This window comes from Crinia signifera, chromosome 9 (assembly GCF_055691185.1).
Source record: "Crinia signifera chromosome 9, ASM5569118v1, whole genome shotgun sequence".
NCBI classification, from domain to species: Eukaryota; Metazoa; Chordata; class Amphibia; order Anura; family Myobatrachidae; genus Crinia; species Crinia signifera.
This window is the reverse complement of record NC_139225.1, coordinates 8160285-8180001: the sequence shown is the minus strand read 5'-3', so window position 1 is coordinate 8180001 and position 19717 is coordinate 8160285. Positions and strand designations below refer to the sequence as shown.

The following is a 19717-nucleotide window of genomic DNA, read 5'->3' as shown; positions in this document are numbered from 1 at the left end:
GAAGATAAATCTTACTAGTGTATGGGCACCTTTAAACCGCCTTAGATTAATTTTTATTATCAGTTATTGATATAGCGCATACATATTCTGCAGCGCGGTACAGAGAATATTTGAACACTCACATCAGTCCTTGCCCCAGTGGAGCTTACAATCTATATTCCCTACCACATGTACACGCACACACGGACATTCTAGGGATAATATTGTTGGGAGACAATTCACCGACTAGAACCTTCGATAAAATTATGCAATGAAAAACACAATAGGGAGTAAAAGTTATATAAGCAATTATAAACTGTACGGCCCCATTACAGAGGTGTCACCGGCAACCACGTTATCTGTGCAGAGTTAGTACTAGTGTGTATTTGCAGACTAATTTCACACAACAGTTGAAAAAACAAAAACCTTTTTTTTTTAGGTAAAAGGATAGGAAAGTGCAACGATGAAAAAAAAAAAGTTAAATATCTTAAATAGATATATTTTCCCTGTACAAAGGCTCCACGAATGTGTATGTTTGCTTATTAACAGAGCAGCAGTGCCTCCTCTGGTCACACCATGTAATGACCTGTTTGGTTACCGTACACACTGCAAGCTACTAGTACATAAAGGGTTCTGGATACAGGAGCCCCTATGCATAGTACAGTAACTAACAATATCATTGATGCACACCACTGGGACGTCTGTGGTTCCTAGTGAACGAATAGGCAGCAATCTGTCAATATTAGTCACGCTAACAAAAAGACTGCTATCACGACAGTATAGAAAGCAACAGGTACCTCTGATCTGCTAGCTGTACTATACAGCCATAAACAGCACAACAGGTTCGGACAATCATTTGTAGTGGAAATAGGACATTTCACCCTCAAAGTTTAGCCCAGGATACAGAAGTGTAAGCTGTGACCACAACACTCTGGGGCAAATTTATTAAGCTCGGTGAAGTGATAAAGCGTCTTGTTTTTATCCCCGGCCAATCAGCTCCTAACTGTGAAGTTACAGGCTTGGTTTGAAAAAATGACAGGCAGGAGCTGATTGGCCGGTGATAAAAACCAGACACTTTATCACTTCACCGAGCTTAATAAATCTACCCCTCATTTTGTACATAGTGTTGTTATACAGCACCGTCCTAGAAACTGTCCTTAGCGCAGGACGGGTACCAAATTCCTGCGGTCATGCAACCCATCTAAAAAAGTAACTAAATAAAGGAAAGTAAACTAATCATGTATTCACTTAATCTTAATTATTTTTAGAAGCAGAGCCCTGTCTTTAACTAAATTACTCTTTTGCCACCCCCCCCCCCCCCAAATTTAAACGGAATCCTGTGCACTAACTCGCGCAGCTTTCTCCATTACGTGGGACCTTGTTAATGCGTTATCCTTAGCTGCCTCTGATGTCACTGGGTACTGTAGGGAGGATTGTGTTCCAGTGTCTGAGGCTCAAGGCCACAAAATGGGTAACTTGTGAAGGTGTGGGTAACAGAAGTACTACAAGTGTAAGAATCTCTTTTCTGCATAGGATGCTTCTCTACAATCAACCATCTCCATATGTACTCCACACAGGAGGAGAATAAAACAAATATGTATCATTCCCAGACCAAATGTATAACACACATCTCTACCTCACCCTACATAACGTGCAGCTGCTCCAGTAGTTACGTAAGCCAAGAACCCATACACTGCCCCAACACCTAATATATTAACCAGCATCACCGTACATATTGTCCCGTGTACTGACACCCGCATCTCCTCCAGCGCCAGGCAGCCTCACTACAGTATCTACGTCGGACAATACTGCCGATATAAGCAAATCTTCTTTCACCAGAAAGACTTTATAATTGATAACAACGCCAGAGATAAGAATCGGAGAAGTGCCAGGGTGTGAGGGAAATAAGCATGGAGCAGACTAATTAGAATTTCTAACTCATTAATGACAAGACACCTTGCCAGCATCAGCATTTTAAAAAGGTGCCACGTCCTTCCATCATCCCGGCACCTTACACAGCAAATCTACCATCTATGCCCAAAACAGCCTAATTATCTGTTTGAACAAGGTACAGCCTGGGAGACACTGTGTGTATTGCTGAACGGGGAAACCTCTATTCAGGTATTTAAAATCTGAGGGCGATAGCGCGAGATATTAAAGTATTTCATTCTACGATGACCAGAACACTTCCAATTAAATACATCATTGTAATTTGCACAAAAATCTGTCCCAAGTTTCACTATTCAATTTCTGCGTGGAAACGTGAAAATCAGAAGGGAAAAAAAAAATCTGAAAACAAATTCAGATAATTTGGATAACGATACAAAGACTGGGGCCTTCAAAAAGGTATTTAGGAGGATATGGAGTGGTAAACAGAGCAATTCAGGTTGTAATAAAGACGGAGATAGAAATACAGAACGGTTCACTTAGAGGTAAAACAGCAGATTATCAATTATTTCTTACAGTACATTCGATGAGTCTTGAGTGGACTAGAAAGCCAGACCAGACCCACACATTGGAGCGACTAATATGACAGAAGAAGTCTTTTATACATAATGAGAAATAGCACACTAACATTAAGGGGGGTATTCAATCCCGGGTCACAACTGTCAATAAGTCTCGATAGCCGTGACCCTGCCCAGTTTTCGTTTTGCTCGACAGCATATCGCCAGGCGGGTTTCAATGTCCCGTTTGGCGATCAGCGAAAAGATGGGCGTGTCCGTGTAAACAGCCAGGGATTGTCGTGATTCGGCTGTGACTGCGATAATTCACGGCCGTTATCGACAAAACAGGCCCGACGGCTATTAAAGTCTGACCCGATCTGTCAATCTGCCTCTTCAGTGCTGTCAGGCAAGACAGCATTGAATAGACGCCGGCCGCTATTTCCACAGTGGGAAATAGCAGCGGGCTGTCCAATCGCATTTCAAATTTGAAATGGAGGGAATACACTTCAATTCAAGCTGCTGTCCCATGCGGCCAAGAAGTGGCTACCCTGGGCAAACGATAGAGAAGTGGACTTCCTGCCCTAGATTGATAGCCATGTAGCCTTATCTATACACTTAATGGGACACAAGAGAAATTATATTAGCTCATTCTGTAATTTATTAATTTACCTTGCATTTACGACTGTTTGTATTGATGCTGTACCCACCTCTCCAACTCCCGTCCCTCCTCTTTGTTCTGTACCCACCCTACGCCCCTCCGTTTAACAAATTCAATACCAAAAATGGAATCGAAATGTTGGTCATATTCAATAAAAATAAAAAAGATTAATCTGCTAATCCCCTACTGTATTGTTCTATGTATTTTATTGCTGCTGAGAATAGGATAGCCATGGCGAACAAAAACCTAAGGAAGATAGTTGAGAGGGGCTCCATCTGTATTTGGGCAATGTGAACCCCCTCGCTTCCACACAAGAATGCTGCCTATTAGTATATTGTGGACAGTACTGTCACTAGAATGAGTTCTGGGGCAGCCCACAACGGCAGCTTCTATTGTCAGGTCTATGTCGCCATTGTCAGACTCGCTGGCTAGAGAGTAGAACCCAGCATGATCAATGTTAGTAGGTCATGGATTCAATAGTCTCCCCCAATGGCTACAATAGCACTGAGGAGAATACATAACTGCCATTGGATCATTGGCTACTGGCTTAGGGTGTAGTTCTTACGGAAAGAGCCACTAGAGCATTCTGGGAGCAAAGCAGGGTTTGTTTCAGATGTCAAATGAACGTGCTCATTCTCCAATTCAATTAATGAGGAAGGGGTCATTTCCTACATTACTGGGGAAAAGAAGAAATAATTCCAACCCCCACTAGGTCTAAGATTAGAGATGTTCGAAGCTCTGGAAGGATCAGGTGTTCAAACTAAATAAGACCAACAAGCGACCTGTAACTCTACAGAGGAGAGGACAACCAGACACCGGCCTTACATACTGGTGTCCCACTTCTATGACAATGAAATGGGGTCATTTTAGTTTAAAAGTAATATAAAAAACCTTAAGTACAGTATGACCTCTCCAAATACCAGTAAATGAAAGCTCTGTATATTTACATCAATTGTTATGCATTATAGGGTGGATGAGAAGGTGGGATGAGCGTCTCATGTGTGAGTAACAATACTGCTAAATGCAATACAAACATGGTTCTGAAGTCAGTATTATTGTCTTGTCCCTGAACACTTGGGCATTTAGGAGCCCTGCTGGTCTTCATCTAACCAAGAAACTAAAGGCCTATACAGACGTAGCGATTTTGTGCTCTGATCTGTCTAGATCACTTAGAAAGTAAGCATGGGTCACTGTGTGCACCTTTTAGCGACACGCGGTCCCGCACGACACCATCACCCGCTCAGATAGAAAGTGCATGCACGGTCTATCCTACTAAACATCGCTCAGCGCCGATTGCAGGTGCATCGCGTGTGCTCAATCACTGTGATTTTTTTCCCCAGGTGAAAACAAAAAGGCCGATCAGTCTTCAATCACGGGCGTTTCAGCCCATTTCCGCACATGCAGTTTCATTTCTTAATTTTTTCCCTATTTTTCAAATTGGCATGAGGTGAAAAACCGATGCAAATTCACCAGAACACGTGGATCTGCAGCAAATTTAACAATCCATTCGGTTTTTGCCGGTGCCTAGGTGAAAAAAAAAAATTTGGCATGGAGATTGAATAGGGCAAGTCTTATTTGCCCTAAAAATGGGCAAAATTGTAAGTTTTTTTTATTTGGGGAAAATTCCAGCACAGATTGAATGGTACTCGTTTCCTAGCACGGCCACACCGATTTCCATCGGGGTGGTTGTGTTGGAAAAATTGCGTCGGTCGCATCGCATGCGATTTGGTCACATGCGATGCGACCGACCCGATTTTTTTATTGAATGAAATGTGAATAGGGTCCCTGGGACCCGATTTTACATTGGATTCAATGTAAAATATTCCCCAGACCCCCAATTTTACAACGTAAACCCCACGATTGACGTGAACCCGAAGCGTGGCGAGCGCAGCGAGCCCGCGAGGGGCGGCGGTGCGCGTCCTCCGACCTTTTCATTCCCCTACTATCCACGTCGGCGTGGAGTTGGGAATATAAAGTGTGGCGAGCGTAGCGAGCCACCGAGCCCGAAGCGCGGCGAGCCCCGCGAGGGGACGCGTATAACTTCACAGGTATAAGCTGCGCTCGCCACGCTTTATATTCTCAACTCCACGCCGACGTGGATAGTAGGGGAATGAAAAGGTCGGAGGACGCGCACCGCCACCGCTCGCCACGCTTCGGGTTCACGTCAATAGTGGGGTGACGACGGGGCCATATACAATGTGAAATGGGTCATATTGCCCATTTCACATTTTTTACTATGCGAGATGGACTTTATCAAGTCCATCTCATCTTGTGCCATTATAATGGCAAAAGATCGATGCGATGCTCCCGATTTCAATGTTAAAAATTATTTTAACATTGAAGCCTATGGGGAAATCGGGGGCATCGCGTCAGGGCCAATGTTAATGGTTGCGACCGACGCGATGCCCCCGATTTTCCCTTTGCCGGCAAAATGGACCTGATTTCAAAGGAAATCGGGACCATCGCGGGCACCGTGTACCTTAACTTTAAGGTACACAATGCCCGCGATTGTGGCCGTTCTAGGAAACAAGTACCATTTGAATAGTGTTATTCCCCCATTGGATATCTGGGAACATTCCACAGACAGAAATGAGCTGGTAATAGGGCCATGCTTGAACTGGGAGGGGCTTGTCAGGCATTCCTGCAATTAACTCTGCTAACAATCATTATATTTCATCAACGCACGATTGCACCGAGTGACAATTATTTCAGCTGAAGCATTCCTGATATATAGGCAGTTTTTATTTATTATTGACTCATAAAATGTCATTTTACAGTGACAAGTAGGGCTGGCGCATATGCCAACCTGTACGCTGCCACAAAGGAGTGCCATAATAAAGCAAATGAGCCTCATCAAGACACTCACTAATCGGCAGCAATCATGTTAATCAGTGACAGGGATATTGTAAGAAGTCAACACCAAAATATGAGGCAAACCTGCTATTAGGGGAAATATTTTAAAGCTGAAACAGGATACGAAGATAAATATTTAGGAAACACGGCAATTAAATTACAATCACCAGATAATCATCTTCTTAATGAATATGTTGTGCAACGGCATCACCTAGTGGACAGATTGTGCAATACAACATCAGTCAGATAAAGAACATGGTTAAATAAGCACACACACTCCATAGGAATACTTAGGTGAGTGTTCTCTTGAAAAAATCTCATTGAAACATGTTTTGATGATTTTAGATTACAAGTCTATTCTATTTATTTATTACCAGTTTCTTATATAGCACACACATATTCCGCAGCGCTGCACAGATAATATTTGAACATTCACATCAGTCCCTGCCCCAGTGGAGTTTACAATCTATATTCCCTACCACATACGCACAGTTAGGGCCATGGTGGGAATGGAACCCATGACCTCAGTGCTGTGAGGCAGTAATGCTAACCACTACACCATCCGTACTGCCCCGTATATATAACACATGGTGGGGATAGAACCCATGACCTCAGTGCTGTGAGGCAGTAATGCTAACCATTACACCGTCCGTACTGCCCCGTATATATAACACATGGTGGGGATAGAACCCATGACCTCAGTGCTGTGAGGCAGTAATGTAACCATTATACCATCCGTACTGCCCCGTATATATAACACATGGTGGGGATAGAACCCATGACCTAAGCGCTGTAAGGCAGTAATGTAACCATTACACCATCCGTACTGCCCCGTATATATAACACATGGTGGGGATAGAACCCATGACCTCAGTGCTGTGAGGCAGTAATGCTAACCACTACACCATCCGTACTGCCCCGTATATATAACACATGGTGGGGATAGAACCCATGACCTCAGTGCTGTGAGGCAGTAATGTAACCATTATACCATCCGTACTGCCCCGTATATATAACACATGGTGGGGATAGAACCCATGACCTAAGCGCTGTAAGGCAGTAATGTAACCATTACACCATCCGTACTGCCCCGTAGATATAACACATGGTGGGGATAGAACCCATGACCACAGTGCTGTGAGGCAGTAATGCTAACCATTACACCATTCGTACTGCCCCGTATATATAACACATGGTAGGGATAGAACCCATGCCCTCAGTGCTGTGAGACAGTAATGCTAACCATTAAACTGTCCGTACTGCCCCGTATATATAACACATGGTGGGGATAGAACCCATGACCTCAGCGCAGTGAGGCAGGAATGCTAACCATTACACCATCCGTACTGCCCCGTATATATAACACATGGTGGGGATAGAACCCATGACCTCAGCGCTGTGAGGCAGGAATGCTAACCATTACACCATCCGTACTGCCCCGTATATATAACACATGGTGGGGATAGAACCCATTACCTCAGCGCTGTAAGGCAGGAATGCTAACCATTACACCATCCGTACTGCCCCGTATATATATCACATGGTGGGGATAGAACCCATGACGGATATATAACACATGGTGGGGATAAAACCCATGACCTCAGTGCTGTGAGGCAGGAATGTAACCATTACACCATCCGTACTTCCCCGTATATATAACACATGGTGGGGATAGAACCCATGACCTCAGTGCTGTGAGGCAGTAATGTAACCATTACACCATCCGTACTGCCCCGTGTATATAATATATGGTGGGGATAGAACCCATGACCTCAGCGCTGTGAGGCAGTAATGCTAACCATTACACCATCCGTACTGCCCCGTATATATAACACATGGTGGGGATAGAACCCATGACCTCAGTGCTGTGAGGCAGTAATGTAACCATTACACCATCCGTACTGCCCCGTATATATAACACATGGTGGGGATAGAACCCATGACCTCAGCGCTGTGAGGCAGTAATGCTAACCATTACACCATCCGTACTGCCCCGTATATATAACACATGGTGGGGATAGAACCCATGACCTCAGTGCTGTGAGGCAGTAATGCTAACCATTACACCATCCGTACTGCCCCGTATATATAACACATGGTGGGGATAGAACCCATGACCTCAGCAATGTGAGGCAGTAATATAACCATTACACCATCCGTATTGCCCCGTATATATATAACACATGGTGGGGATAGAACCCATGACCTCAGTGCTGTGAGGCAGTAATGTAACCATTACACCATCCGTACTGCCCTGTATATATAACACATGGTGGGGATAGAACCCATGACCTCAGTGCTGTGATGCAGTAATGTAACCATTACACCATCCGTACTGCCCCGTATATATAACACATGGTGGGGATAGAACCCATGACCTCAGTGTTGTGAGGCAGTAATGCTAACCATTACACCGTCCGTACTGCCCCGTATATATAACACATGGTGGGGATAGAACCCATGACCTCAGTGCTGTGAGTTAGTAATGTAACCATTACACCATCCGTACTGCCCTGTATATATAACACATGGTGGGGATAGAACCCATGACCTCAGTGCTGTGAGGCAGTAATGTAACCATTACACCATCCGTACTGCCCCGTATATATAACACATGGTGGGGATAGAACCCATGACCTCATTAATGTGAGGCAGTAATATAACCATTACACCATCTGGATTGCCCCGTATATATAACACATGGTGGGGATAGAACCCATGACCTCAGTGCTGAGGCAGTAATGTAACCATTACACCATCCGTACTGCCCTGTATATATAACACATGGTGGGGATAGAACCCATGACCTCAGCACTGTGAGGCAGTAATGCTAACCATTACACCATCCGTTCTGCCCCGTATATATAACACATGGTGGGGATAGAACCCATGACCTCAGTGCTGTGAGGCAGTAATGTAACCATTACACCATCCGTACTGCCCCGTGTATATAACATATGGTGGGGATAGAACCCATGACCTCAGCGCTGTGAGGCAGTAATGCTAACCATTACACCATCCGTACTGCCCCGTATATATAACACATGGTGGGGATAGAACCCATGACCTCAGTGCTGTGAGGCAGTAATGTAACCATTACACCATCTGTACTGCCCCGTATATATAACACATGGTGGGGATAGAACCCATGACCTCAGCGCTGTGAGGCAGTAATGCTAACCATTACACCATCCGTACTGCCCCGTATATATAACACATGGTGGGGATAGAACCCATGACCTCAGTGCTGTGAGTTAGTAATGTAACCATTACACCGTCCGTACTGCCCGTATATATATAACACATGGTGGGGATAGAACCCATGACCTCAGCACTGTGAGGCAGTAATGCTAACCATTACACCATCCGTTCTGCCCCGTATATATAACACATGGTGGGGATAGAACCCATGACCTCAGTGCTGTGAGGCAGTAATGTAACCATTACACCATCCGTACTGCCCCGTGTATATAACATATGGTGGGGATAGAACCCATGACCTCAGCGCTGTGAGGCAGTAATGCTAACCATTACACCATCCGTACTGCCCCGTATATATAACACATGGTGGGGATAGAACCCATGACCTCAGCGCTGTGAGGCAGTAATGTAACCATTACACCATCCGTACTGCCCCGTATATATAACACATGGTGGGGATAGAACCCATGACCTCAGCGCTGTGAGGCAGTAATGCTAACCATTACACCATCCGTACTGCCCCGTATATATAACACATGGTGGGGATAGAACCCATGACCTCAGTGCTGTGAGGCAGTAATGCTAACCATTACACCATCCGTACTGCCCTGTATATATAACACATGGTGGGGATAGAACCCATGACCTCAGCGCTGTGAGGCAGTAATATAACCATTACACCATCCGTACTGCCCCGTATATATAACACATGGTGGGGATAGAACCCATGACCTCAGTGCTGTGAGGCAGTAATGCTATAACCATTACACCATCCGTACTGCCCTGTATATATAACACATGGTGGGGATAGAACCCATGACCTCAGCGCTGTGAGGCAGTAATGCTATAACCATTACACCATCCGTACTGCCCCGTATATATAACACATGGTGGGGATAGAACCCATGACCTCAGCGCTGTGAGGCAGTAATGCTAACCATTACACCATCCGTACTGCCCCGTATATATAACACATGGTGGGGATAGAACCCATGACCTCAGTGCTGTGAGGCAGTAATACTAACCATTACACCATCCGTACTGCCCCGTATATATAACACATGGTGGGGATAGAACCCATGACCTCAGCGCTGTGAGGCAGTAATGCTAACCATTACACCGTCCGTACTGCCCCGTATATATAACACATGGTGGGGATAGAACCCATGACCTCAGCGCTGTGAGGCAGTAATGCTAACCATTACTCCATCCGTGCAATGAGATGCTGTATTAATACAAAGTGTGACTATGTGACTGACTTTGGATGAGAATCCCTGGTCTATAGTCTCCTCAGATGACGGCTGTCCACTCTCCTCCTCAGACAGTTATTGGTTTTGGAGGGTGAAAATAGAAATAAAGGACCAGCCAATCCGCTCCTAACATTTTACAGGCTGTTTTTGAGAAATGACAGGTAGGAGCCAATTGCTTGGTCCTTTATCACTCAATATCCTCCACTTTATCTCATCAAGGCTTATTAATATGTCTGCCCCATTGATCAGTATCCTCTTCATATATAGCAGTCAGTGCTCGTCAATCCATAGATAACTGCCCTACTCCCTACCTAGGTCCGGGATGGGATCATTTGGTCTACAGCATTATGGTTGACAGTCATTAGGTCCACATGGTTCTAGGTGGAAAGGTCATTAGTTCGACATTGTCTAGGTCGACCGTGAAAAGGTCGACATGGGATTTTTCACCTGAATGTCAACACAGCCGACATGGACACAGTTTAAAGTGCACCGTAATAAGTCGGGCACGGTGCATCGCTACGTTCGGCACACTTATTCTCCCACCATGCCCTAGTGGATGGTAGGGCATGAAATACTGCCTGCCGGCACATGTCGGCTCAAAAAACAGTGAAAAACCCCATGTCCACCTTTTGAATGTCGACCTAACGACCTTTTCCCATGTCGACCTTTTCCTATGTCGACCATAATGCTGTAGACCAAAATGACTGCATCCCCTAGGTCCATAGCATGGACCCTAATCCCCTGACATGATGCCACTAGGGGTGACTGGGTTGGGGGAGGAGGGGGTAGCAGAGAGAGCAGGGTGCTGCTTCCACACAATAGTGGAGATCAAGAGGAACAGACCACAGATGGCGACGTGCAGGCCGGTGTCTGAGCTGTATTGGAGCAGGTGGCGGGCTGTGTGTGGCCTGTAAGTCAATAGTTTGGAAGCCCCTGATCTTTAAGCATCTACCCATCGGTCACAACAACTCTCTGGAGCTGAACCAAGTCAGCCGAGGGCGGCAAGCAGTGATACAGAGCAGGTTATGTTCCGAAATCTCTTCAATGTGATCCATTGACACAAACCTATAGAGCAGGCAACTAGAGAGCGGACACCATCGCCAAGTCACTGCTGTAACCAGCAGATGAAATGCATGAAGACGGCACCTTCTCCAGGATATAACACTGACATTTGTTACAGACGTTCTAGTCAATGATCCAGTACAACCGAATGTGTAAAGGAACCGATAATAACATTATGTGACAGGTTTATATGTACAGCCAGACCACTACTCACCCATGGTAACGTAAGGCAGCTTGTCTGTAGATCCATGAGGATAAATGCTGTATAGATGTGGGCCAGCACAGTCAACACCTCCTAGCACAAGGGCAGCGCCAATGTAACCTTGATATCTGTGGGCAACAGGAGAAACGGCACAGGTCAGAAACAGCACAGGTCAGAAACAGCAGGGTGACCAACAGCTCAGGGCGTGCCTTTGTGACCAGAAGAGGGACATGATATTTTATGGTACGAGCATACGATTTGGATCTCCCTCCCTTCAGTATAATTTTATATATGGGCAGAGTAAAAGATGCCCATACACTAGTACGATCTGGACCGATTTCACCCGATCCCAATGGATGGGGGGGGGGGGGGGGGGGGGGGAATCAGAGCGAATCGTATGCCTTTGATGTCCCCCTCGGGTCTGACGCGTGGTCACGTGTGCATTGGACCGGTACTTGTGTATTATCTGGGCGCCAGATTTTTTTCATCGCAGGGCAAAAAATTGCGTCGCATGCGATGCGATGGGACCCGATTTTTAACTGTACAGGCACCCTGATTCCAATGTTAAATGCACCCCCAGACCAGATTTTTAATTGTGTACCCACCCTGATGGGGGGCATTTAACATGGGAATAAGCCCAACTCGGCTATGATCGCGTCGCATGCCATTATAATGGCATGCGATGCGACGCAATATAAAAATTGTACACTCTGGTTTTAAAACCCCTGAAATGGTCCCCCTCCCCCACCCTGGTTTTAAAACCTCTGACATGGTCCCCCTCCCTTCGACAGTAAGCAGGGGTCGCATGCGATCCTTCCACCTGGGAAGGACCTGGGCAGCTCGGGGGTTGGGTGGCCCATACATCGCAGTAGTGTATGGGCACCTTACGGGCTGGAAAAGTTGCCACATGCAGTAGCCAGCTTATTGCCAACACCTAGTACCAAGCTGATTAATTCGGGAGAGAATTAGTTCTATATAAAAAGGGGTGTATTTACAAAGATGGAAGTTCTGTTCAAGATGGAATGTTTCTACAGGCAACTATATGCTATGTATTATCTCCTAGATTGTACAAAGATGGAAGTTCTGTTCAAGATGGAATGTTTCTACAGGCAACTATATGCTATGTATTATCTCCTAGATTGTGCTAAATAAATAAGTAGAATCTGATTAATTGCCCAAAGCAGCACCCCATCTTCAATAGAACTCTTAAGAAATGTACCCCAAAATGTCTCAGTTCTGCAGCCAGGTCGGTATTTTCCCAAATTAGCATTACAGGCTTCAGCACCATTGTTGACCTATTAATTATACCCTACACCTCCCGGGGGCCTCTGCAGTTGAACCTCCGCAGGTAGAAACGATTTCTTTTAACCATGAACCGTTTTGCTGAACCCAACCAGAGTTCTCCTCCTCACTGACAGCTGAAGTGTTAAACCGAGTACAAGGATGAACGCCGACAACGGAACTCGCTTGACTAAATGAGACAGCCGCTTTATCTTCGTAAAACCGATTCCTCATCTGTGTAAACGATACAAAGCTCCCTTTTATTTGACACCTTTTACAAACTCGCTAAAACCAAAAGAAGTCCGATGTAATTGATTTGCGAAAAAAGTCTGACGCTTGACACTAAGCCAAAGGCAGATACCCAGATCTCCTTTCCTTAAAACTTTAAAATGATGTACACTCTCTCCTATTTGCTTTCACGCAGTGATGTATGGTGTCTGCCTAGAGCTGCTGAAAATTCCTTGCAGAATTAAACTGTTCCGCTGCTACAATTGGAATAAATATTTCATGGTGTAGCTGCCATGCAGAGCCGCTCTCTCCTGCTTGCTTTTTCCTTGTCAGACAAATGAACGCCACAAGAAGCAATTCAATCTCTAACACGAGACAACGCTTCAAATTCCTGTAAAGTAAAGCTTCAGAACAATGGCTGACGAGACGGAACCCAGAGAATTGGAAACGTTATCATTTGTCAACACAGTTTGAATATTGTCTTCTCTTCGGTGGGGCTTTAACTTTTCTCCCCGCTGGCTGTCAACGAGCAGATTTATGTAGAGGTACATGTACATTCGCTCAGTGGGCTGATATTAGGTACCGTTTGGCCCACAGAGTTTGCCGTTTAGCCGCCTGCTGTAACACACAACGGTCCTTTTGGACCAGAGCAACAGACAATATTTTTTTTTTTTTTACAAAGTACAAAACCAAAAATAAACAAAAGCGCATCCCTAACACAGCTCCCGGCGTTCCAGGCGATGTGCGCAATCACTGAGAAGCTTTGTTAAATAATATCAGCGCTGTAACAAGGCGCACTGCAACTAGGTTGTGAAACAACCTCGCGTTGAGGTGAGCAAAACAATTTGATGTGCTGAGAGAGTTACATTTGGGTGGGGTGTGTTGAAACTGAAATCTAAAAATAATGCAGCCAGTATTTACCCTGCACAGAAACAAAATAACTCACCCAAATCTAACTCTCTCTATACAGGTTACATCTGCCCCACCTGCAGTGCACATGGTTTTGCCCATTTTGAGAACAAATATGTACTGCGATCAGATCTGAATAAGGGCCAACGTCCTTATTTTTACTCCCATGCTCCAAACTTTTAAGGCCCCCATACACTGGCCCGACTTGTCTGCGGCACAACTCGGACCGGATTTCCCTTGAACTTCCCCGGCAGCCCCCCAGGAGTGCTGGCATCCGATATGGCACTTGAAGTGACATTTTTACGTGTGATAAATCGTATGTAAAAGGACTACCGGGTAGCAGCTGGGGGAGTGTTCAAGGTAAATCGGATGCGATACATCGGGAATGATTAATGTTATGTGTAGCACGTTCAATGTCCCGTTCTGACGAGCACATAACCCGCATCAGAACGGATGGGACGTCAAACGTGCAATTTTGGCCGATTTCAACCAATTTCTCTTCCCGATCCATCAGAATCTGCGACAATCACATGAGTGTATGTTCACCTTTAGTGTAAAATATTCCTTACGCGTAAAACTTTTCAAAAAGTCTATTTCCTTTTTTATTTTTTCCCAACTCCATCTAGGCCTGTGTGGTGTCTAGTATATGGAATACTAAATAATTTTCAGTTTTATACAGTCACAGTCATAACGCAATGGAATCTGTATGGATTTAATATTTTTATTATTATACAGTCTAAAGCTGGAAAAACCCCACGGAGACGAGACAGAAGACTCCACACTGACCACCATGTCCTGATATCCTGTGTAGTTCTTGTATTGTCTGCTGGTTTCTCCTAGAACTCAATTCAAAATGGCCTTACAGAGCTCAATGCTGTGACCTGCACCGATTCCCTGGTTTCCCACATACAGTACGGTGCAAAAGGTGTGTGTGTGGGTGGGTGTGGGTGTGTGTGTGTGGGGGGGGGGGATGCTGCAATGTAAAAATTGCTTAAAATGTTATTAGTCTTTTATCAATTAACAAAATGCAAACTGAATGAACAGACGAGAAATCTAAAACAAATATTTGGCGTGACCCGACTTTGCCTTCAAAAACAGAATCTATTCTTCTAGGTACAGTTGCACGAAGTTGGGATATTTAGTATTATAGGGGATAATTCTGATTTTTCCGCAATAGCTATTTTTCGCCAAATAGCTATTTCCGCAATTCTGCAGAAAAGTCTAAAGAGCACAGGCTGAAGCCAGAGAGCACATGCGAGAGAACTTACACTGCAGTCTCAATGTGCCCACAGTATAAGTGTCAACGTGGGTGAAAATGCCGACACGTCAGGGCTAAGGTGGCTTCACAGCTAGGCAGCGCAACCAGGGATCGGCTGGTCATGTGCAAGTGCTTCAGCAATGTGCCTGCAAATTTCTGCGGGCACATCACGGGGAGGGAGCTGGTGAGCGGGGCAGCCATACCCTGTTGTGCTGGGCGGCACGCCCGCAAAATACCAAATGCTGCAGTTGAGTGAAGTTTCGCAAAACTGCAACCACTTCTTAATCAGGCCCATAGACAGGTGCAGGGTTAACCAATCATACCAAACAGGCCTAATTCAGATCTGATCGCAGGGCAAATTGTGTTGCACTGCAGGTGGGGCAGATGTAACATGTGCAGAGTGTTAGATTTGGGGGAGTTATTGTGTTTCTGTGCAGGGTAAATATTGGGTGCTTTAATTTTACACTGCAATTTTTATTTCAGTTTCAACACATCCAAATATAAATCTCTGCATGTTACATCTGCCCCACCTGCCGTGCAGAATGGTTTTGTCCATTTTGAGAGCAAATTTGCTCTTTGATCAGGTCTGAAATAGGCCCTTTATTTGTTGTCGCTTTACAATAACGAACTACCCAGGTCTTTGCTGTCAGGTGGCCTCCTTTCGGTCTAAACTTGTTGCTTGTGTAAAGGTAGATTTGTTACACTGGTAAGCTGGCTACAAACCAGGCGATGTTGGTAACATGCAACATCTTGGCCGATGGGACCCAGTCGTAGCAAGTGCATGCGGGGCTGATGGAAGATGTCTCTGAGGATATGCGGGAGTGAGAGTGGGTACATACATACTGGATGATGAGCCGGTCTGATGCACCAGATTGGACGACATATCGTCTACGCTGTACTCTGCTCTAGATCATTGTATTTACCTTCTTACCCTGGTGGATTTCTCAATCTGTCCTTACTTTTATATGCGAGTCAGCCATTAACCTTCGCCTCTGTTTGTATTGTTCCTAAGCCGCCGCCTCTCTCATCCTGGTTGTACTTGTTTAATGCAACTCACAAACACGTTAATGTTTCAGAAAGTGCAGTCTACATTTTAATAGAATATTGACCATCTAGCAGGAATATGCCCTTGAATACCCATGGCAGTAAATTTACTAAAAGGTCGGTTTTGGACAATGTTTAAAATTGATTAAATTGAATAAAAATTGATAATAAATAAATAGGCATTTATCGATATTGGGCTTCCAGAGTTGAAACATTTATTGGCAATTTTTTAGGTACTTGTTTCCTAGCACGGCGCCCGTCGTGGGTCATCGCATACCTTAACTTAAGGTATGCGATTGACGCGATTTTCATTATAATGGCATGCGATGCGACAACGCGATTTTACAGAGGGTACAATGTTAAATGGCCCAATGGACCCTATTTTTTTATTGTATACCAACCCTTATGGGTAATTTATATATGTGAAATCCCCCCCCATTGTTAATGCCAACCCGAAGCGTGGCAAGCGCAGCGAGCCCGCGAGGGGCGACGGTACGCGTCCTCCAACCTTTTCATACCCCCACTATCCACGACGGCGTGGAGACGATTGTATAAAGTGTGGCGAGTGACGCAAGCCCCGTGAGGGGACGCGTAACACCTGTGAAGTAATGCGCGTCCCCTTGCGGGGCTCGCCACGCTTCGGGCTCGGTGGCTCGCTGCGCTCGCCACACTTTTTAAGATCAACTCCACGCCGACGTGGATAGTTGGGGTATTAAAACGTCGGAGGACGCGTACCGCTGCGCTCGCCACGCTTCGGGTTGGTGTCAATAGTGGAGTGTCGTTAACAATGGGGGGGCATTTGACCCATGTGGGGGGGTATGCAATGAAAATTGGGGTCTAGGGTGTATTTTACATTGGTCCCAATGTAAAATTGGGTCTCAGGGACCATTTTACATTGATTCCAATGTAAAAATCGCGTCCAGCGCATCGCATCGCATGCGATTTGGATGGATGCGATTTTTGGGGTCCCGATGCCTGCAATTAAAATTGCTGGCGCCGTGCTAGGAAACCAGTACCATTTTTTATTTTAATTTTAAAATTGTTAGAAATGTGCGCTCTAGCCATTGAAGCCCAACATCGATTAAGATAGATTTTAAATGGACCTTTAATAAATTGACTCCGTAATCGCCAGAAACAGAAGCCTCGGCCTCTATATATGATACTTTTGATGTTACCCAACGCATTTCTGGACCTTTATTGTCTATCGACCACTTAGAATCTGATCGCTCTTGTTCAGTGTCTACTCTCTAGAAATTGTCCTGGTTTTAATGTGTTTTACGATGTAAATTGTAGCATGTTGTACTCATCATTAATGTTTGTAGTATAATATAGTTTTTACTGTGCTCAGTTTTTGATATTTTAGGTTATTGTATTTTGTACGTGTGTCTAGGAAACACTGCCATCTGCTGACAGTGTCAAACTACATCTCTCTCTCACACATGCGCAAACACAGAAGGTAGCACACTAGCTTTCGAAGCTTTTGCTTCGAACAGGCTTAGTAGTTAATGAATAAATAGGATATGGTCACTAGCTTGACACCATTATGGTCAACATACATTGGGTCAACCGATGAAGGTCGACAAAGTGTCGACATGCCTAAGGCCGGCAGGGTCAAATGGTCGACACAAGCATTAGGTAGACATTGGGAAGGTCGACCGTCAAAAAGGTAGACATGGGTTTCTCACATTATTTTGGAGCAGACACGTGCCGACAGGCGGGTATTTCATGCCCTACCAACCACTAGGATAGAATAGTGTGGCGAGTGCAGCAAGCCATGCCAGGGGATGCGGTGCATCGATACGGGGTCCATGTCGACATTTGGGACAAAAACGTGGAAAAACCCATGTTGACCTAATGTTCACGTCAACCTTCAGTGGTTGATCCAATGACCTATACACGAATTATGTAGCATACAATAACCCCAGCCCAAACGGAACCACAGGATTGCCCCTAGGCCAGGCATGTCCAAACTATGGCCCTCCAGCTGTTGTGAAACTACAAGTCCCATCATGCCTTGCCACAGTTTTGCTTCTAGAGGATGCTAAAAGTATGGCAAGGCATGCTGGGATGTGTAGTTTCACAACAGCTGGAGGGGCATAGTTTAGACATGCCTGCCCTAGGTGATTATCAAGCATTCAATCCTGATCATGATCATTTGGGACGACCAATACACTGCACTATTAGTTTATCACCTACAGAAGATCCAGCGGTTGCCTCGTCAGTACTTAACTGACCGCCACAAATCCACTCTTTGTCCTCGGAAATCATGCTGTCACTATACTGGACATGGCCTAATGCTAAAAAGGGAATATCTTTTAATAAACGGTAAAACTATACACAGCAGAACCCCTGGTTCAACCCTCCCAAACAGGGTTTTAATAGTGAAAAAGTGGCCATTAAAGACATTAACGTTCCCGGTGAGTTATCGAACAAGCTCAATGGGGTAAATCAGTGGCTGGGACTTGGAGGGGTGACATGCTGGTGGACAAGGACCAAATGCTGCCAATGATAAAATGTGCAACAAAAGAACAGCACTGTCCGCTGCCACATAGCCGATAGAGGGCAGCTGTGCGCAATTTACTTAAATGATGTTGAATATGTACATAAAAAGTTGTGATGATGGAAGAAGTGTCTTCGGGAAAGCAGATGGGAGATATCTTTAAAACAGTTTATACACTGAAATATCACATCAAGAACATTTTTCTGTAACCCAAAATATTGTAAAGACCTATTTGCCAAATAAAACCCACTTGTCTATCATTTTTCCATCATTAACAATAAAACGCAAAAACCAAAGACACTTTCCCAGTGACAAAGCGATGCTGGGATTTCCCCGATATGGCTGCACCTGATAGGACAGTCAGAAACGCCTACCGAAATGAATCTTCTGGCAGCTCCCACTCATAGGCACCTACAGGTCCCTCTGCCACCTTGTGCCTGCCATGCAATTACTACTGATCAGACAGCCTAGTAGCACACCACACTACGGGGTAACCAAAGCAACGCTGGCGCAATATCAATGAATAGGTGGTTCAATGCATCAATGACGATATTTTACGAAATATTTTTTAAATAAAATCTTGGTGGATAAATTTTAAATAGATGTTCTTGACCAAATGTAATCATGGAGAGAATTTCGGAGTGGATTTTAGGAAATATATTAGCCAGTTAAGACCCTGAAGCACTTGCCTTATCTATCTGGTCCTGCTTTCTTAAGATGCCAATTCATTTGAGGTTTTGTGAGTACAACAAATAGCCATTTCTAATAGACTCTTCCGTTTAGTGGGCGCTCCCACCGCTGCAGTGTACTCGAGTTTTATGATGACCGTTTGCTTTCCAAACTAGCAT

The 19717-nt window shown here is 44.9% G+C and overlaps 1 protein-coding gene across 1 annotated transcript in view; it reads right to left on the bottom strand.

The window, feature by feature from the left end:
- The window catches only part of PSMB7 (proteasome 20S subunit beta 7), a 49842-nt gene that overhangs the window by 22444 nt on the left and 7681 nt on the right, over positions 1 to 19717 (bottom strand). The window contains exon 5 of the mRNA XM_083160998.1: positions 11662 to 11777. Within this exon, the coding sequence (XP_083017124.1) occupies positions 11662 to 11777 (116 nt within the window). The remainder of the gene's footprint in view (positions 1 to 11661; positions 11778 to 19717) is intronic.